Below are 20,704 nucleotides of genomic sequence, written 5' to 3'. Positions count from 1 at the left end.
GTTGTGATTATCTGTTTAATTACAGTGGGACCACAGGTCTTTGTGGATGTTAACGCACATGACATGCTGTCCATCCGTGCGGGAGCTCAGATCAAAATTCCTGCTAGAATTACAGGTCGTCCTGTACCCAAGGCTTCATGGGAATTTACTGGACCAGCCAAGACTAAAAAGAAGGATCGCCTTCATATAGTCCCTGTGGCGGCTGAGGTACAGTTATTTTGATTTGCAAGATTTAATGAGAAACTGTTCAGTGAAAGTTACAGTTTTGGGTTTAGATATATTTACGTATGTACTGTATGTAAAGTCACTTCATCCCTTCTTAGGTTGAGTCCACTGATGATACCTCTGTTCTCACAATCCCTGTGAGTCTGAGGAGCCATTCTGGCAGATACACAATCACAGCCAAAAACAAGTCTGGACAGAAGCATGTTAATGTCATGGTGATTGTTCTTGGTAAGTTTTTAAAAAATTACGTCCTCCCAATATAGTAAAATTAACTATCACCAGCAGTAACACAGCACTCAACTATGGCCGTCTTTTCATTGCAGATGTGCCTAGCGCACCAAAGGAGCTTAGAGTGACAGACATGACTCGATCTACATGCAGACTCATCTGGAAGCTTCCTGACAATGATGGTGGCGAGAGAATCAAGAGTTACTTCATTGAGAAGAAGGCCATCACAGGAAAAGCTTGGACTGTTGTTAACCAGGCTTGTTGCAGCCAGGCATTTGTAGTGGCAAACCTTGTTGAAGGAAGTGAATACATCTTCCGTGTCCGTGCTGAAAATCGCCTTGGCTTTGGGCCATTCACTGAGACCAAGGATCCTGTTAGAGCCAGAGATCCTATTTGTGAGTGACAACAAACTTTTACCGACACGTTACTTTTCTAATTGTGTAACTATTTTATGATCTAAATGTATACGTATTTACATTAATGTTTTTCTTTCTGAAGTCCCTCCTGATCCTCCAACGAAGGTGAAGATTAATCTTGTCACCAAGGATACTGTTACCTTGACATGGGAACCTCCAAAGAATAACGGTGGCGCTCCAGTGAAACACTACATCATTGAGCGTCTGAGCTGGGACACCAGTGGTCCTCAGAAAGAGACCTGGAAACAGTGCAACAAGCGTGAGGTTGAAGAGACTACCTTCACTGTTGAGGAGCTCAAAGAGGGTGGAGAATATGAATTCCGTGTCAAAGCTGTAAATGAGGCTGGTGCAAGCAGACCATCTGCCACGGCTGGACCCATTATTATCAAAGACCAAACATGTACGTTACATGTACATTTTCTTAATTGATGTATGCTTCAGTTGTAACATTGTTACGACGCTGATCTGATGTATGCTTCAGTTGTAACATTGTTACCACGCTGATCTCATTTACTACTGGTTTTTACATTACTATTGTTTCCCCCTCCCCCAGGTGCTCCAGTTATTGAACTCAGAGAGGCGTTGGAGGGTGCTGAGGGCTTTGACCTTAACGCTGTAGCCAGAATCCAAGGCTGTCCATTCCCCTCTCTTGTTTGGCACAAGGCACCTCTGGACAAACCAGAGGAAAAGAATGTCTTGCAGTACACCAAACACGTAAACAAAATTGTTGCTAATGACAAGTGTACCCTATTGCTCCAGCAGTGCAGGAGAGATGACAGTGCCATTTACACACTGACTGCCACCAACAGCCTTGGCACTGCATCAAAGGACATCAAAATTACTGTGCTAGGTGAGTACCTGTTTGATTATGAAATATTATTTATAGTTAAAGTTACATAAGAAGGGAAAAGGGTACTATTTTCATGTGAGGGAGGAGCAATGTGCATCCCAACTTAACATCCATTTGTTTTTATCTCTATAATCTTAGGCCGACCTGGACCTCCTGTTGGACCAGCCAAGTTTGGCGAAATCTTTGCTGAGAGGATTTCAATGACTTGGCAACCACCCACCGATGATGGTGGCTCCAAAATCACAAACTATGTTGTTGAGAAGCGTGAGGACAACCGTAAGACATATGTACATGTCTCCAGTGATCCGAAAGAATGCGCTTACACTGTGCAACGACTTACAGAGGGCCACGAGTATGAATTCCGTATCATGGCTCAGAACAAATATGGAATCGGACCACCACTATACACTGACGCAGAGAAAGCAAGAAATCTTTTCAGTATGTACATTTCTAAAATTATTTTTAAATTGTATTCTAATTACATGTTGCTGTAAGCCTAACCATCATTATTGTATTTTTTCATAGCTGTTCCTGGCCAATGTGAAAAGCCCACTGTCACAGATGTGACCGTGGAATCAATGACAGTCAACTGGGAACCACCAGAGTATGATGGTGGTTCCCCAGTCACAGGTTATTGGCTAGAGAAGAAGGAAACAACTGGCAAGCGCTGGACCAAGGTCAACCGTGACCCACTTCGAATTATGCCTCTCGGCATGACTCATATTGTCAGTGGTCTCCTTGAGGGTGCAATGTACCAGTTCCGTGTCACTGCTATTAACGCTGCTGGACTTGGACTTCCAAGTGTTCCATCCGATCCAGTGATGTCAAGGGACCCCATAGGTGTGTCATCTGTTTTACGTATATCCCTTTTGTTTTACTTAACTTGCTTGTTGACTGTGTGAAGATGATGTTTTGGTGTCATGTTTTAAAAATGATTGTAATCATTTGTTCCAGTTCCTCCTGGCCCACCCACGCCCAAGGTTACAGACTGCACCAAGTCCACAGTTGAGCTTGAATGGATCCCACCAATTATTGATGGTGGTTCTAAGATTACGGGATACTTTGTGGAATACAAAGATGAGTCACCAAAAGAAGAGGGAGAAAAAGAAGAGGTACCAAAAGAAAAGGTGAAAAAAGAAAAGCCACCAAAAGAAGGTGGCCAAGAAGAGGGAGAAGAAGAAGAAGAAGAGGAAGAAGAAGAAGAAGAGGAGCCAAAAGACGAATGGGAGAAGGTAATACGGTTGATATGTACATTTACTGTATGTCACCCATGCTGTGAATCACTGTTGTATGATGGGAAGGATAACTTAACTTTCTCTTTAGGCTAAGGACAAGGAGATCAGAGGAACCAAGTTTGTTGTCACTGGACTAAAGGAACTTGGACTGTACAGATTCAGAGTCAGAGCAGTGAATGCTGCTGGCGTTGGTGAGCCTGGTGAGGTTACTGAGGTCATTGAAGTCAAGGACAGAACAGGTAAGAATGGACAGTCACATTACACATTTTTGTTGCTCTTTCTTACCTTCTCTATCCTGTTCTCTCTTTAACTTAAATTTGAATTTACTTATAGTTGCCCCTGAGGTCGACCTTGATGCCAGTGTCAAGGAAAAGATTGTTGTCCATGCCGGAGGAGTTATCCGTATCATCGCCTATGTATCAGGCAAACCTGCCCCAGAGATCACCTGGAACAGGGATGATGCACCCTTGCCCAAAGAAGCTGTTGTCGAGACCACCGCCATAAGCTCTTCATTGGTGATCAAGGGATGCAGGAGGCACCACCAAGGAATTTACACTCTCATTGCTAAGAATGAGGGAGGAGAGAGAAGAAAGGCCATCATTGTTGAGGTTCTTGGTAAGCCTCCTAGTACCTTGTAGTTTCTCCTAGCACCATTCCTAGAGAGCTGTATTTGTCCATGATGGGTGGAATGTTTCAAATTATTTTGCATTCTCTTAGATGTTCCTGGGCCTGTGGGTCAGCCTTTCAATGGAGAGAATCTCACAACTGACTCCTGTAAGTTGACCTGGTTCACACCTGAAGATGATGGTGGCTCAGCAATCACCAACTATATCATTGAGAAGAGAGAAGCCGACCGCAGAGGCTACACTTCAGTGTCATACACTGTGACAAGGAATAATGCTGTGGTCCAGGGTCTCGTTGATGGAAAGGGATATTTCTTCAGAATTGCAGCTGAGAATATCATTGGACGTGGTCCTTTTGTTGACACACCCTCACAAGTTATGGTCAAGGATCCAATTTGTAAGTCATGGTTGTTCTTCATAGATGTGTGCATGAATAACATTTTAGATTTAAAGAGTTCTTAATATCAAATGATGTTAGTGTGTTGACACATCAGGTAATAACAGCTGTGCTCAGTATAACATTCAGTACAATATCTAGTCTATCAAAACAGTTTAGAACTCATTCTTTTTTTCATGCTTTGTAGCTTTGCCTGAACGTCCAGAGGATCTGCATGTCACAGCTGTCACGAAAGATTCAATTAGTGTAGCATGGAGACCACCCAAGTACGATGGTGGCTCAGAAGTCACAAGTTATGTGCTTGAGGCCCGTCTGATTGGAAAGGACAGCTTTGCCCGGATCTCAGAGGATAAGCTGATGGAAAAGACATTCACATACACGGGTCTTAAAGATGGCTCTTCTTATGAGTTCCGTGTCAGTGCTGTTAATGCAGTTGGCCAGGGCAAGGCCTCTTTCAGCACCAAACCAGTCACATGCAAAGATGAACTTGGTAAGTACTTGCTCGTGTTACAATCAGATAAAATGCCATTGCCATATTTTGACACTTCAATTAGTTATTCATCCTTTTCTTACTTCTTGCAGAGCCCCCATCACTTGACTTTGACTTCCGCGAGAAAGTAACTGTGCGCGTCGGAGATCCTTGCCTTGTGACGAGCCGCATCAAGGGATCACCAGCACCAACTGTTAAATGGAGGAAGGGAGAAGAAGAGCTTCAGGCTGATGATGTTCTCACCTTCTCTAATACCTCAAAGTCCCTGTCCTTGAACATCACCAAAGCCAAGCGTGAACACAGTGGAAAGTACATAGTCACTCTAGAGAACACCATTGGTACATGCGATGGTATCTGCACTCTTGTTGTTGTCGGTAAGTGTCAGCATCTTACATGTTACTAACATGAAACATGTGACCTATTCATGGTTATTTTTATTCACTATTTTCTCCACAACTACCCTAATTTGTCACCTGTTTTTTTCCTCTCAGATCGCCCATCACCTCCTGAGGGTCCAGTCGTCTTCAATGAGATTTGCAGGAATCACATGGTCATTTCTTGGAATCCTCCTCTTGATGACGGTGGAAGTGCAGTGTCCAACTATATTGTAGAGAAGAGAGACACCAACAGAGAGCTCTGGATGCCAGTCACAGAGGCTGCCACTAGGACCTCATGCAAAGTCCCCAAACTGATTGAGGGACGTGACTATATCATAAGAATCTGCGCTAAGAACATCCATGGCATCAGTGACCCCTTGCTGTCTGCTGAGACAAAAGCAAGGGATGTGTTCAGTAAGTTTACACTAAAAATACGTAGAAATGTCTTTGCAAGATATTTTTCTTTTAAAACACTGGTATTGTAACATTTCTGTTTATTTTCTTACAGAGGTACCTGACCCACCTTCACAACCCGTGGTGAAAGAGGTTTACAAGGACACCGCTCTCATTGCCTGGAACCCACCAGAATCTGATGGAGGCCAACCTGTGACTAATTATGTTGTGGAGAGGAAGGAGACACTGGGCAAAAGATGGGCACGTTGCGGAACTGAGCGTATCCCCAGCCTTGAGTACAAGGTTTCAGATCTCCTCCCAGGCTGTGAATATGAGTTCCGTGTTTCTGCTGAAAACTCAGTTGGTGTGGGCGACCCAAGTATTCCATCAAAACCTGCCTTTGCCAGGGATCCCATTGGTATGTGAAACACAGAATTAGACGTTTCAAACTTAATTTTCAGGCCACTTTTAACAATAGTTGAAGAGTTCAGATGCAAAACCCCCTAAGTGCGTTTTCAGAATATATTCTTAATTAATTTTTATTTAATACAAAGCTATCAAAATTGCATATATTTTTATTTTATTTATGTAATATAACTATTAATATGTATTATCAAGTATATGAATGTAAGCCAAACCAACAATGGGGTTCTCTAAAAATATAGAAGTGCAGGTCTTCAGAAATGGAGTTAGGGGGTTTTGCATCTGAACTCTTCAGTTGTGGGATTTGTTTAGCAACGTTTAACATTTAAAATGCATGCAGAGGATGAGGTGACATACATTTGAAACTTTGATAGGGCAAACATTGATAGGGATATTCACAGAAAAAGAAGTGGGTAACAAGTGGGTTACAAGTAGGTAACATTTTTTTCCTCTGTTACAGTTCCTCCAAGCCCACCTGTTAAGTTGGAGTCTATTGACCACACTAAAGACTCAGTCACCCTTGCCTGGCAACCACCACTTGACTGTGGAAGAGGCAAGATCTTAGGCTATCTTCTTGAGTATCAGAAGGCTGGAGATGAAGAGTGGCTTCAGGTGAATCAGACTCCTGACTCTTGCCAGGAGACAAAGTTCAAGGTCATCAACCTGGAAGATGGCTCTCTGTACAGGTTCAGAGTGAAAGCTGCCAACGCTGCTGGAGAGTCTGACCCTGCCAATGTCAGGGATCCTGTGAGAGCAGTGGACAGACTTGGTAATTACTGCAATGAATATTACTTTGATGTTTACTCGCCTGTGTATACTGTATGTCCATTCTTGTGTATTCTGCTTAATTTATTTTGTCTTCTACCTGTGTCTGTAAACAGAGCCACCAGAGCTCATCCTGGATGCTGGCATGGCAAGGGAAGTGAAAGCCATGGCAGGAACTCACATTGCATTGATTGCTACAGTCAAGGGAATACCGTTCCCCAAGATCACCTGGCAGAAGAACGAGGCAGACATACCTCCAAGATCTGAAATAACCACATCTGGATCAACAACCAAGCTAGAGATGAGATTCTGTAATCGTTGTGACTGTGGCGATTACACACTGACTGTGGAGAATCCAGCTGGATCCAAAACAGCTACTTGCACAGTGCTTGTTCTTGGTAAATGAGTTAGTTCTTGGTAAATTAGTTACATTAATCTGTTGAAAAAAAAAAACTTTCATGTAACCTCTTTGTGTCTTCAATCTTAGACAAACCTGGACCCATTCAGCACTTGAGGGTGTCTGATGTAAGGTGCGACTCGGCCTATCTGTCATGGAAAGATCCAGAGGATAATGGAGGAGCTCGTATTACCAACTTTGTGGTTGAGAAAAAGGATGCAGCAGCTGCCCAGTGGGTGCCAGTATGCTCTACTTCAAAGAAGCGCAGCATGATGCTCAAGCACTTGATGGAGGGCACCTCCTACATGTTCCGTGTTGCTGCTGAAAATCAGTTTGGCAGAAGTGAATATGTTGAGACAACCAAAGCCGTTAAAGCCATGAATCCTCTGTGTAAGTACATGATATATCAAGTCTGATTTTTATTTCTATGCTTTGATACCATACTTAGCTAAAAAAAAATCCTACTTTGCTTTTTACAGTCCCACCTGGTCCTCCGAAGGACTTGCACCATGTGGATGTCGACAAAACAGAGGTGTGGCTGAAATGGAACTGGCCAGATCGCACCGGTGGAAGTGATATCACTGGATTCTTGATTGAGTATGTAGAGGAAGGAGAGAAAGATTGGGAGGTTTTCAAAACAGTCAGTATTCCTGAGGCCCATGTGACAGGTTTGGAAGAAGGCAAGACCTACAGGTTCCGTGTGAAAACTGAGAATGCCATTGGTCTTAGCCGACCAGATACAACACTGCCTGTGCTGTGCCAGGAGAAACTTGGTAAGTTCTCTGCTTAATTAAGTGAACATTGTTGAATTACACATCTGTACCATAATAATGTGAATAATAAATAAGTTGTGCTCTCTTTTCAACAGTGCCTCCGATTGTTGAGGTAGATGTGAAACTCATTGAGGGAATGGTTGTAAAAGCTGGAACCACAATAAGGATGCCTGCAATTATGAGAGGAATACCTGTTCCTACTGCAAAATGGATGATTGATGACACTGAAATTGTCAGCGAAGGAAACATTAAAGTTGACACTGACAACTTCTCCAGTGTTCTCACCATTTCAGAATGCACAAGAGATCACACTGGAGTTTATCTTCTCACTGTCTCCAATGCGGCCGGCAGTAAAACTGTTGCTTTGAACATTATTGTTCTTGATGTTCCGGATGCTCCAATTGGCCCAGTCAATCTTCTTGAAGTCACACCAGAGCATATGGTTATTGAGTGGCGTCCTCCTAAAGATGATGGTGGAAGCCCTGTCACAAACTACATTGTTGAGAAGAGAGAATCCAAGAAGGAAACTTGGGGTGGAGTGAGTTCTGGCAGCACCAGCACCCAGTTGAAGATTACTCGTCTTCAGAAAGGAGTTGAGTATATTGTGCGTATTCGTGCAGAAAACAAAATTGGTATTGGTGCTGCTCTTGAAAGTAAACCCGCTGTTGCTCAGCATTCCTTTGAACCACCTTCTCGCCCTGGAAAACCAACTGTGTCTGACCTGTCTGAAGATTCTCTGACTCTTGGCTGGACAATGCCATTGCATGATGGTGGCAGTCAAATCAAGGGATACTACATTGAGCGTAGACATATTGGCGGCAAATGGATTAGAGTGAACAAAACTCCTTGCAAGGATCTTAGGATCAGGGTGCTTGGACTTTATGAGGGAACTACCTATGAGTTCAGAGTCTTTGCTGAAAATATTGCTGGCTACAGTGGACCCTCTCCAACCTCAGATCCTGCTAAGCCTTGCAGACCAATTACTGTGCCTGGACCTCCAGTCAATCCCAGAGTAAAAGATTACAGCAAGGCACATGCTGATTTAGTGTGGGTTAAACCCAATAAGGATGGTGGTAGCCCCATTTTAGGATACGTTCTGGAGATGCAGAAGGCTGGTGGTGAATGGGAGAGTTGCAAAAAGGATGATCTTATTAAAATCTGCGCATTCTCGGTCTCTGGCCTTGAAGAGGGCATTGAGTACAGGTTCCGTGTTAGAGCTGTTAACATGATTGGAGACGGTGAAACTAGAGAGGTTCCAGAATCCATCATTTGTGAGGACATTTTGATCCCTCCAGAGATAGAAATGGATGCCACATGCCGCACACATGTAACTGTAAGAGTAGGACACAACATTAACATTCAAGGCTATATTAAGGGCAGACCTGACCCGGAAGTGACATGGACAAAGGGCGAGGCAGTTTTAGAAAAGGATAAGCGTACCACAATAACAAATAATCTCCCAGTTGCTCACCTCCTTATCAAAGAGGCCCAGAGAGGAGATCATGGTCAATATGTTCTCAAAGCTGCAAATGACAGTGGTGAAGCGACAGCAACAATTACTGTGAATGTCTTAGACAGACCTGGACACTGTAAGAATCTGAGAGTGACGTATGTGTGCAGGCATTCTTGCATGGTAGCCTGGGACACTCCTGAGGACAATGGTGGTTGTGAAATTACTCACTACGTTGTTGAATTGCGTGAACCTAATGTGCGTGCGTGGGCTGTGATTTCCTCTGAGTGCACAAACCGCATGATCAAGGCCAAACTGATGGACGGCCATGAGTACTTCTTCCGTGTGTCTGCAGCAAACAAGTGTGGCCCAGGTCCCACAACAGAGACAAAGAATGCAATTCTTGCCATTGACCGCATTGAGAAACCTGGTGACCCAGAGAACTTCCACGTTACTGACATTACTAAGAGCTCTGTGTCACTTAAATGGAGAAGACCAGATTATGATGGAGGATGTCCAGATCTGTTCTATAATTTGGAGAAGAGAGCCAAAGATGCTGAGGAATGGGAAGAGCTGACTCCTGAGTTGCTCAAGGATACATTCTTCACTGTAGAGAACCTCACAGAGAAACAATCATACTTCTTCAGAGTCCAAACTGTAAACGACGGAGGAGAAAGTAACTATGTCAAGACTAGTGAAGTTCTTGTCATAGAGGTGATTCAGAAACCAGTAATTGATCTGAAGTTCAGTGGCACTACAGTGGTTAAGGCAGGCGACTCTGTCAGACTTGAAGCTAACATTAGAGGCAAACCAACACCAGAGGTGAAATGGGTTAAAGACAGAGCTACAGGTGACAATCCCAGAATTTCTGTTGAAAATGGATATGAATACTCTAAATTCCTCTTGGTCAAATCCAAGCGTGGGGATACTGGAAAATACACAATTACTGCCACTAATTCAGCTGGTAGCTTCACAGCATATGCCAACATTACTGTACTTGACATACCAGGCGCGTGTAGAGACGTGAAGATTTCTGGCATTTCAGTAGACAAATGTAGAGTTGCTTGGGATCCACCAGAGGATGATGGTGGTTGCGAGGTTGACAGCTACATTCTAGAGAAATGTGAAACCAGAAGAATGGTTTGGTCCACTTATTCCGCATCTGTTGTCACCAACCACTGCAACGTAACTCGTCTTGTGGAAGGAAACGAGTACATCTTTAGGGTCAGGGCTGAAAACAAAATGGGCACAGGTCCTCCAACTGAAAGTAGGGCAATTACCGCCAAGTACCAGTTTAGCAGGCCTGGACCTCCAGAAGCCCCCGAGGTAACAAAGATTGGCAAAGATGAAATGACTGTTGTATGGGCTCCTCCAGAAAATGATGGAGGCAAATCAATCACTGGCTATATCCTGGAAAGGAAAGAGAAACGTGCGGTCAAATGGGTGTCAGTTACCAAGAGTCCCATTTCAGAAAGACGTATGAAGGTCACAAACCTCCTTGCCAACCATGAATATCAGTTCCGTGTGAAGGCTGAAAATGAAGTCGGTTTGGGAGATCCCAGCAAACCCACAAAAGCTGTTCCAGCTAAAGATCCAATCGGTATGTTTTTCCCTTTCAGTGTGTTTCTCATTGTGCCCTCACCCATATATGCTATTCTACATTAAATACATACAATCATCACTAATATTTATATTCCTGTTTTTTTAGAACCTCCTGGTCCTCCTAGCAGCTTTAAGGTGGCCGATAGCACAAAGACATGCATTACACTTGGCTGGGCCAAGCCTGTATATGATGGTGGTGCACCAATCATTGGATATCTTTTGGAAATGAAGGAAAAGACAGATGATGAACCAGAACCAGAAGAAGACGAGGTAGAAGCTGAAGTTGAAGCTGAACCAGAACCAGAACCAGAACCTGAACCTGAACCTGAAACAGCTGCACCTAAAGTGGCAGAGGGCGAAAAGGTAGAGGGTGAACCAGCAGAGGGTGAAAAGAAGCCCGAACCAGAAGCAGTGCCAGAGCCAGTCAAACCCAAACCTGTCAAGGATCCAAATGCTGGCTGGAAAAAATGCAACACTTCCACCTTGGTCCTCACAGAGTACACCATGCTTAACCTTCAAGAGAGTAAACGATATCTATTCCGTGTTTCAGCTCAGAACCAAGTGGGCTGGGGTCGCCCAGCTAAACTGAAAGAAGCTGCGTCACCCAAGGAGGTCCTTGGTAAGATCTTGAATTATGCATTAGATGACTGAAATTACTTGTAATATATATTCTTTCAACTTGTTAATATATATTTTTGCCTTTTAAATTACAGAGGCTCCCGAGATTGAGTTAGATGCTAGTCTCAGAAAGGGAATTTCTGTCAGACAAGGCTGTCCTATTAGATTGTTTGCAACAATCAAAGGAAGGCCAGCTCCAAAAGTAACATGGAAACGAATGGGTGAAGATAATGTTGTTCGCAAGGGCCATGTGGATCAGGTTGATACAATGTCCTTCCTTACGATCCCGGAAAGTACCCGTGAGGATTCAGGAAAATACTCGTTGACCCTGTCAAACTCTTCTGGGGAGAAAGCCATTTTTGTGCGTGTGAAAGTTTTAGGTAAGTGAACTCTGGAGTGACAAGATGGTTTGGATAACCAATCTTTGTATAAAACTATGTGATAAGCATTTATTTTCTCTTCTAAATGTGTTTGAACAGACACTCCAGGGCCAGTTGGTGGTCTGGAAGCAAGCGATGTCACAAAGACATCATGTCAGCTTGCTTGGCTACCTCCCGAAAATGATGGTGGCTGTCCAATCTTGAACTATATTGTTGAGAAGCGTGAGGTTGACAGGAAAACCTGGACAAATTGCAGTAATGACAGTAAGAAGACAAGCTTCAAAGTCACAAATCTTGCTCCAGGGGTTGACTACTACTTCAGAGTTATGGCAGTGAACAAGTATGGTATTGGTGTACCTAAAGATTCTCCGAAGGCATACCTGGCAGCTGATCCTATGAGTAAGTAAATATCCTCAGAGTTAACAGTGCTTTTCTTTTGGATGTTGTTACATTTCCATATGAATACATTTCTGATGTACTCAAACAGGTGAACCTGATCCTCCCAAGAAGATGGATGTTCTGGAGATTACAAAGAACAGTGCAACTCTGGGATGGTTGAAGCCACTCAGAGATGGTGGGGCCAAAATCAATGGCTATCTTGTTGATTACCTAGAAGATGGAGATCCTGAGGCTAAATGGACACCATATTCAGTGGTCAAAGATATGTCCATTGTGGTTGTTGGATTGAAAGAAAACACAAAGTACAAATTCAGAGTTGCTGCAAGGAATGCAATTGGAACCAGTCTTGCAAGGGAAGCTGAAGGAATATTTGAGATTAAGGAGCAACTTAGTGAGTAGCAAATTTTCAACCATTTATTCTCTTAGCATTCTGTACTAATTTAAATTGTTTAACACATTTACATGTACCATTTTACTTTCAGTGGCACCAAAGATCATCCTGCCAGATGTAGTCACATGTAGGGCTGGAACCAAGTTGAAAATTGAAGCACTTGTTGCTGGCAAACCTGCTCCCACTACTAAATGGAAGATTAGCAATGAAGATGTGGTAACATCAGAAAGAGTGGCTATACAAAGAGCTCCAGGCTTCACCAGCCTCACAGTCAAAGAGGTGTCAAGGAAGGATAGTGGCTACTATAGTCTTGCTGTTGCCAACAGTGTTGCAAAGATCAACCAGATTGTAAGAGTCGTCATTATGGGTGAGTTCAAATTATAAACATACAGTAATTACACATGGCTCAGTGGGCAATTAGAACAAGAATCATATTAGCAATTTATATTTCCTTTGTTGCAGACATTCCCGGGCCACCTGAGGGTCCTCTGGAAATTTTGGAAATAGATACTGATTCTTGCAGTCTGGGATGGAATCAACCACAGGAGGATGGAGGAAGCAGCATCACTAACTATGTTGTGGAGAAATGTGATGTTAGCAGAGGTGATTGGGTTCCAGCCGCTGCCTCCTGCACTACGACCAGCTGCAGGGTTGGAAAACTCACACAAGGACACGAGTATGGATTCAGAGTGCGTGCAGAGAACAGATTTGGCGTTGGCGAGCCCATTTATTCTGTGAAAATGATTGCAAGACATCCATTTGGTGAGATTCCCTTCACTTCACTTCCAAAGTCGTTTTGAATGCACTGTAACACCCTCTTTGTTTCAAAATGTCTGTAGTATGTAAACTGAGACTTAATAGAATGTACTGTTTGATTTCAGAAACTCCTAGCGAGCCCAGAAATCTCGCCCTGAAGAAGATCAACAAAGACTACGTGGTCCTCACCTGGGAAAAACCAGCAGATGATGGTGGTAGCCCTTTGACTGGATACTGTGTTGAATACAAAGACAGAAACAGCATACTCTGGGTCAGGGGTAATGAAGTATTAGTCCGTAATACAGAATACACTTGCTTCGGCTTGCTTGAAGGTCTTGAGTACAGCTTCAGAGTGTCTGCTCTGAACAAGGCAGGTCAAGGTAAACTAAGCAAGCAGACCGATTTCATCACTGCAAGAACAGCAGTTGGTGAGTTACATTTTATATTTATACGTACCGGTATATAAAGAAAGAAAAAAAAAACATTTTTTATACTGCTGAATTATCCAAATTGTTGACCGACCATTGACGATTCATGTGATTTTCCCCTCATAGATCCACCTGGCAAACCAGAGGCTATTGATGTCACAAAGAGTTCAGTTGCCCTGGTTTGGTCCCGTCCAGAGAACGACGGCGGCAGCAAGCTGATTGGATATTATGTTGAATCACAGAAAGTGCCTGAAGAGAAGTGGGTACGCCACAATGCCAATTGTCAGAATGTGCAAACTGAGAGCTTTACTGTTGATGGACTTGAGGAAGGTGCTCAATACAAATTCAGAATATTCGCCAAGACGGCCATCAATCAGAGTCAGCCATCTGAAGAATCAGACGCCATTGCTGTGATAGCTGAACATGGTAAGAATTATTGTCCCTGTTACACCTTATACTCACATATATTTTTTTATGTTCACAAGGTTGTGATAGATGGCATTCATTTCTGATTTCAATAAGGAGACCTCTTTTTTCCATTTTCAGTTCCACCCAGGGTTGAGGTCAGTGCTGAAATGAAGGCCCTTGCTGTGGTGAAGGCGGGTGCAAATGTGACACTTGAAGCTGAGGTTTACGGAAAGCCATTCCCTACAGTTTCCTGGAAGTTTAATGGTGAAGCCATGAAGAAGACTGACGGAATGAAAATGAAACAGAACAGACACCTGTTTACCCTGGAACTGTTCTCTGTAGCCAGAAAGGAAACTGGAGAGTATACTATTGTTGCTGAAAACTCAAGTGGATCGAAATCTGCCAACTTCAAAGTAAAGGTTCTCGGTAAGTGAACTACATTACCTGAACTATGCTTTCCTGATCATGTACAGTATAGAAATTATTACATAATGCCAGCTTGTTCCTAAACTTCTTGTTTTGGTTATTACAGACCGACCTGGACCGCCAGCCTCAGTTAAGGTCAGCCACATCTTTGCAGACCGTGTTAAGCTTAGGTGGGAGGCACCTTTGGCTGATGGTGGTGCTGAAATAACCAACTATATTGTGGACAAACGTGAAACAAGCAGAGCCAATTGGGCTCAGGTCACAGCTAATATTAATGGAGCGATCACAAGCTGCTCAGTGGAGAAACTGATTGAGGGACATGAGTATGAGTTCCGTATAAGTGCTGAAAACAAGTATGGTGTTGGTGATCCCATTGTCACTGATGGTGTCATTGCAAAGAATCCATTCGGTAAGATTTCTCAAGGTTTTTTCCCCCATACCTCCAATAATATAGTCTTTCCATATGCACTCATTGAAGTTTTTTTTCCACCTGAAACCTATAGGCCCACCCGGACCCAGTGACGCTCCAATTATCACCAACATTATGTGCAATCAGATGACTGTAGCATGGAAACCACCTAAGGATGATGGTCGTGCACCTATCCTGGGATATATTGTTGAAAAACGTGAGACAGAAGAGGTTAACTGGGCTAAAGTCAACCGCAGACCTGTGATTGACAGGACCATCAAGATAACAGGACTCTCAGAGGGAACAGAGTATGAGTTCAGAGTAACTGCTCTCAACAAAGCAGGCCTTGGGAAACCAAGTGATCCATCAGCGTCTGCACTTGCAGCAGATCCTTTGTGTATGTACTACATTTTAAGTAGTAGTGGTTAGTGTTATGGTTACATTTGTGATAAATGCTTTAACATTAAATAATAAATGTATCTTTTCTGTAACAGATCCCCCTGGACCCCCTGCTTTCCCCAAGGTGGTTGACTCCACACACAGCAGCATTAGCCTGTCCTGGACAAAACCTGCATATGATGGTGGATGTGAAATTATAGGCTACCAGGTGGAGTTCAAGAGAGTAGATGCTGAAGACTGGATCAGGTGCAATGTTCCAAAGGATCTCCAGGCCACTAAGTTTGTGGTGACTGGTCTTATGGACAGCACAGAATATCAATTCCATGTAATTGCTGTGAACAAGATTGGATTCGGTGAACCTAGTGAAGTTCCTGGAAATCATATGCCCAAAGACATCTTAAGTATGTGTGAAAAAAATTAAGTCTGGATAATATCAAAACTGACTCCATTTTCTTCCATCGCCTTTCTAATAATGTACTTTCTCACTAACCTCTCCTGCAGTTGCTCCCGAGGGTGAGCTTGATGCTGATCTCAGAAAGGCTCTGGTGCTTCGTGCTGGAGTCACAATGAGACTGTACGTGCCTCTGAGGGGTCGCCCCGCACCTAAAGTCACCTGGAGCAAAGCAAATGCCAATATCAAGGAGAGAGACGGACTCATCATTCAAACAACAGAGTGGGACACATATGTGCAATGTGAGGATATCAACCGCTATGATGCTGGAAAATACATCCTCTCCCTTGAAAATAGCAGTGGCTCTAAGTCATACTCAATTATTGTCAAGGTCTTGGGTAAGTTGCATCACCAACACTATAAAGTTTAATCTGTGGTATTGTTTTGTGATGGCCAATTACATGACTGTGTTTTTAATAATTTCATTTTACATAGACACACCTGGACCTCCCCTTAATCTAATTGTGAAGGAAACGTCAAAGACCCATGCATCTATTTCTTGGGAACCTCCACACCTTGATGGTGGAAGCCCTGTTAAGAGTTACGTCGTGGAGAAACGTCTTGCTGAGAGAAAGGCATGGACCTGTGTTGCCCCAGAATACCTCAAAACATCATTCAGAGTAACAAATTTGGAGGAAGGCCAGGCTTACTGTTTCAGAGTGTCTGCTGAGAATGTCTATGGTGTTGGTGAAGGTTGTGAAACTGCTGGACCTGTCAAGGCTTCAGGTAATATTCTTATAAAACAGATTTCCGAAAGGAGGCATTGACATTAACGCACTAATTGTTAATTCTTTTTGTAAGTCAATGTGGTCAGAGATCTTCTATCAAACTTTGGAAACCCTCCACTGTTATCTAAATATCAAACATATATATTTTTCAGAACAACCTGGACCTGTAATGGACTTCAAGCCTGCAGCAATCACCAAGGATTCAGTCACACTTGGCTGGAAGAAACCAGTCAGCAATGGTGGAAGTCACATAATTGGCTACATTTTGGAGATCAGTGAAGGGGAGGAAAAATGGAAAGAATTGATGAAATCTAAGCTCACCCAGTTCACTGTCGGCAGCCTTGAGGAAGGAAAGGAATATACTTTCAGAGTCAAGGCTGTTAATGAGTCTTTAGAAGGTCCTCCAACTGAAGCCATTGTAATTGCTAAAGATCAGACGGGTAAGTAATCATAAAATGATCTTTCACTGATTCTTAGCAATATGGCTAAAACATGAAAACTGAAAATTAAGGTTGCGACACCAAGCTCACGTTTCCTTTACTTAAATGTGACGTTTCGGGCAGCATGCCCTTCATCATCGTGTCTGATGAAGGGCATGCTGCCCGAAACGTCATATTAAAGTAAGAGAAACGGGAGCTTAGTGCAGCGATCTTATTTTCAGTTTTCTTGTGACTTTGCTAGTCCTGCACGCAATCTTTTTTCGACGGATGTGTGTGTTTTTCTGACACAATATTAAGTATATTATCACAGAAGAAGGTCCTGGTTGTGCTGCAATGTATTGAGCAACCTCTCCATATTTTACTTTTTTCATAAAATAGGCTTACTTGTTTTTGTCAACACAGTAAGACACAATTAAAAAGTTTTTAAAAAGCCACATGGACAGCAAAATTATGTATTAATGTAATAATCTAATGTAATATTTTATACACAAGTGAAAGTGTTGACATGCTATGGTTGTGAGAGAAGCAGTGTCCAAACCAATTACAAATTTCAGAGAAAATAGTGAACTCACAGGAGCTTCAGTGATGGTGAAGCATTCAGTAGAACTGAAGGTTTGAAAAGGGGTCCTCAATAATGTTGCGACCTGCATGGATTGTCTCAAAGGTGTCTGAGGGTGGTGAAGAATATGTAGGGGCACATTTTGGGCAATCAGAAGACAGTTGTGAATAGTGTTCTAAACTCACTGTTTGCAGTGCTGTAGAACTATTTAAATATGTTCTTCCATGTAATGGCAATGTTATACAATTTCATCAGTGAATTTTTCATTTCCAATCAATTGAAATGATTACTGTATGTTCATGCGTAGGACAGCAGGTTTTATGGGGGGGGTGTGTGTGTGTGTGAAAGTATGCGGTGATGAAAATGTAATTAATTTTCAACAGAATTAGCACTTTCTATGAGTGGGACGTGTTTCAGCCACATTCTCAAGAATCAGAGCTTTTATTTTTCAATTATTTTGGTACAACTTGAAGTGGTACACTTTATTAACTAAAGATACTATCTATTAACACAAGTAATTATTCTTTTACAGTTCTGCCTGATGTTGACCTGACCGGAGTACCAGATGGTACCTATGTGGCAAAGGAGGGTAACACCGTGCGCATCAACATTCCCGTAATTGGCAAACCTGCCCCAGTTGTTCTCTGGAAGAAGGGTGGTGTTACTCTGGGAGACAGTGGCAGGATTTGTGTTGAGTCTCCTGAGCCTGGTATCTCTACTTTGCTTATCCGTGACATCAACCGTCATGACGCAGATAAATTTGTCATTGTTTTGAGGAACAATGTTGGCACCAAGGAGGCAGCAATTGACGTAAAGGTTGTTGGCAAGCCAGGTATTCCTACAGGTCCCATTACGTTTGACGAAATCACAGCAGAGGCAATCACAATTGAATGGGGTCCTCCAAAGGATGATGGTGGCTCAGAGGTCAGCAACTACGTCGTGGAGAAGAGGCATACCATATCCAACAAATGGGTTACTGTTGCCTCTGCTATACAGAAGACTACCATGCGAGTGATGAGACTCCATGATGGCGCTGAGTACATCTTCAGAGTGTTTGCAGAAAACAAGTATGGAGTTGGAGATTGGCTGAAGTCTGAACCAGTTACTGCCAAGCATCCATTTGGTGAGTTGAATTGTTGTAGTAGTGTCTTCCTTGTTAAACTGAACAGTTCAACCTTGTCTCTCTGCTAAAACTAATATGTTTGCCTTTTTGTCATCAGATGTGCCTGATGCACCAGCACCACCTGAAATCATAAGCATTCGTCATGAGTCAGCAATTCTGACTTGGTCAGATCCAAAGGAAACAGGAGGCTCACCAATTACAGGTGCATACACATATTTCTTGACAATATTATTATAAATAGATTTTCAATTACTGTTATTGTCAGTCGAAAATGTGTGAGTTGCCTGTATCCTATTTACAATGTGGTAATTCTGTCAACAGGATATCATGTTGAGTTCAAGGAAAGAAACAGTTTGATGTGGAAGAGAGCCTGCAAGACCCCCATTAGAGTGAAAGAGTGCAGAGTGACTGGTTTAATTGAAGGCCTGGAGTATGAATTCAGAGTTATTGCAATGAACAGAGCCGGTCTTGGAAAGCCAAGCAAAACTACGGAACCTGTTGTTGCACTTGACCCCATTGGTAAGTGAGCAACTACAAATAACAGAGCAGTTTCATGTCTTATATATTTTGTCTTAATATCTATAAATATTATTTTGAGTTTGCATAGTAATCTGAGAATTACCTTTACCCATCTAGATCCCCCTGGCAAACCAGATGTCATCAATGTTACAAGGAACTCTGTTACATTGGTCTGGACAGGACCTAAGTACGATGGTGGTCACAAGCTGACCGGCTATATTGTTGAGAAACTGGAACACCCAGGAAAGGCGTGGATGAAAGCCAATCATGTGAATATCCAGGAGTGTGCTTACACAGTAACTGATCTGGCAGAGGGCTGCAAGTGTGAATTCAGAATTAGAGCAAAGAATGCAGCAGGTGCAATCAGCGTTCCATCAGAGCAGACTGATACTCTCATCTGCAAAGATGAATATGGTGAGTGTATACATTATAATAACACTATACAATTCTGAATATATAATTAAACACAGATCTGTCTAGTTTGTATGGTATGTCATTGTCTTGATGCATTTCTTCAAACAGAACCTCCTACCATTGAGATTGATCCAGACATGAAGGATGGTGTCAGTGTAAGAGCTGGAGAAACAATTGTACTTACTGCCTCAAGCATCCTTGGGAAACCACCACCTACTGCTGTGTGGTCTAAGGGAGGCAGGGAATTCAAGTCATCAGACACAGTCCAAATCAAGAGCACACCAACCACCTCAACAATTTCCATTAAATATGCCAACAGAAAGAATACTGGCGAGTATGTTGTTACAGCGAGCAATCCATTTGGCATTAAGGAGGAGCGTGTCAAGGTCAAGGTTCTGGATGTCCCTGGACCACCAGGTCTAATTGAGGTGAGCAGTGTATCTGCAGAAAAGTGTACGTTGACTTGGCTACCACCTGAGGAGGATGGAGGTGTTACAATCAAGCATTACGTACTGGAGAAGAGAGAAACTAGCCGTCTGCTCTGGACAAAACTTGCAGAAGAGGTCATGGACTGCCGATTTGTTGCAAGTAAACTTGTCAAAGGAAATGAATACATCTTCCGTGTATCGGCAGTTAATCAGTATGGCACTGGTGATTCATCACTGTCTCCCTCCGTCAAAATGGTTGACAGCTTCAGTAAGTTCACAATATCTCTCACAACTAACATAAAACACTTAAAATGTATTGCAGAAACGCATAGCATTTAAAATGATGTGCAATGATTTTCTACATTCTATATTTCAACAGAACCTCCAGGCCCACCATCAAAGCCAGAAATTGATAATGTGAGTAGGAGCGCTGTCACCATTTCCTGGAAGAGACCAGTTAATGATGGTGGAAGTGACATCAGAGGATACAGTGTGCAGAGGAAGGAGAAGAAAGGAATGAGATGGGTCAGAGCTAGCAAGAAAACAGTGTCTGACCTTCGATACAAGGTTCAGGGCCTGACAGAGGGCGTCGAGTATGAGTTCCGTGTCACTGCTGAGAACAGGGCTGGCTTTGGAGAGCCAAGTGAGCCTTCACAGTATGTGACGCCAAAGGATATTGTCTGTAAGTATTACTTTCATAAGAGATTATCAGGAATTTCACATTTCACAATTTTACATTTTTATATTGTTGTTAATATCTGCACAAGCACAGTTTTGTTGTTAA

General features: G+C 42.8%; 1 protein-coding gene across 50 annotated transcripts in view; it reads left to right on the top strand.

Annotated features, from left to right (window-relative positions):
- Positions 1–20,704, top strand: part of ttn.2 (titin, tandem duplicate 2) — a 178,736-nt gene that overhangs the window by 114,091 nt on the left and 43,941 nt on the right. For all 50 annotated transcript variants that reach the window (XM_063213163.1, XM_063213153.1, XM_063213196.1 and 47 more), the window contains 41 exons: positions 26–207; positions 324–453; positions 549–848; positions 952–1,269; positions 1,423–1,719; positions 1,858–2,157; positions 2,245–2,559; positions 2,674–2,951; positions 3,043–3,193; positions 3,288–3,569; positions 3,672–3,974; positions 4,162–4,464; positions 4,557–4,838; positions 4,956–5,255; positions 5,350–5,652; positions 6,118–6,426; positions 6,539–6,820; positions 6,910–7,209; positions 7,299–7,592; positions 7,688–10,642; positions 10,751–11,263; positions 11,358–11,642; positions 11,742–12,041; positions 12,130–12,432; positions 12,524–12,799; positions 12,895–13,194; positions 13,314–13,616; positions 13,743–14,042; positions 14,163–14,450; positions 14,557–14,859; positions 14,954–15,256; positions 15,354–15,659; positions 15,760–16,047; positions 16,145–16,435; positions 16,590–16,877; positions 17,969–18,559; positions 18,657–18,761; positions 18,881–19,078; positions 19,196–19,492; positions 19,601–20,188; positions 20,300–20,602. In XM_063213163.1, coding sequence (XP_063069233.1) covers positions 26–207; positions 324–453; positions 549–848; positions 952–1,269; positions 1,423–1,719; positions 1,858–2,157; positions 2,245–2,559; positions 2,674–2,951; positions 3,043–3,193; positions 3,288–3,569; positions 3,672–3,974; positions 4,162–4,464; positions 4,557–4,838; positions 4,956–5,255; positions 5,350–5,652; positions 6,118–6,426; positions 6,539–6,820; positions 6,910–7,209; positions 7,299–7,592; positions 7,688–10,642; positions 10,751–11,263; positions 11,358–11,642; positions 11,742–12,041; positions 12,130–12,432; positions 12,524–12,799; positions 12,895–13,194; positions 13,314–13,616; positions 13,743–14,042; positions 14,163–14,450; positions 14,557–14,859; positions 14,954–15,256; positions 15,354–15,659; positions 15,760–16,047; positions 16,145–16,435; positions 16,590–16,877; positions 17,969–18,559; positions 18,657–18,761; positions 18,881–19,078; positions 19,196–19,492; positions 19,601–20,188; positions 20,300–20,602 — 14,913 coding nt within the window. The remainder of the gene's footprint in view (positions 1–25; positions 208–323; positions 454–548; positions 849–951; positions 1,270–1,422; positions 1,720–1,857; positions 2,158–2,244; positions 2,560–2,673; positions 2,952–3,042; positions 3,194–3,287; positions 3,570–3,671; positions 3,975–4,161; positions 4,465–4,556; positions 4,839–4,955; positions 5,256–5,349; positions 5,653–6,117; positions 6,427–6,538; positions 6,821–6,909; positions 7,210–7,298; positions 7,593–7,687; positions 10,643–10,750; positions 11,264–11,357; positions 11,643–11,741; positions 12,042–12,129; positions 12,433–12,523; positions 12,800–12,894; positions 13,195–13,313; positions 13,617–13,742; positions 14,043–14,162; positions 14,451–14,556; positions 14,860–14,953; positions 15,257–15,353; positions 15,660–15,759; positions 16,048–16,144; positions 16,436–16,589; positions 16,878–17,968; positions 18,560–18,656; positions 18,762–18,880; positions 19,079–19,195; positions 19,493–19,600; positions 20,189–20,299; positions 20,603–20,704) is intronic.

Source organism: Engraulis encrasicolus, chromosome 13, assembly GCF_034702125.1.
Source record: "Engraulis encrasicolus isolate BLACKSEA-1 chromosome 13, IST_EnEncr_1.0, whole genome shotgun sequence".
Classification (NCBI taxonomy): Eukaryota; Metazoa; Chordata; class Actinopteri; order Clupeiformes; family Engraulidae; genus Engraulis; species Engraulis encrasicolus.
Note: the sequence above shows the minus strand (reverse complement) of the source record. Positions and strands in the feature narration are given on the sequence as shown.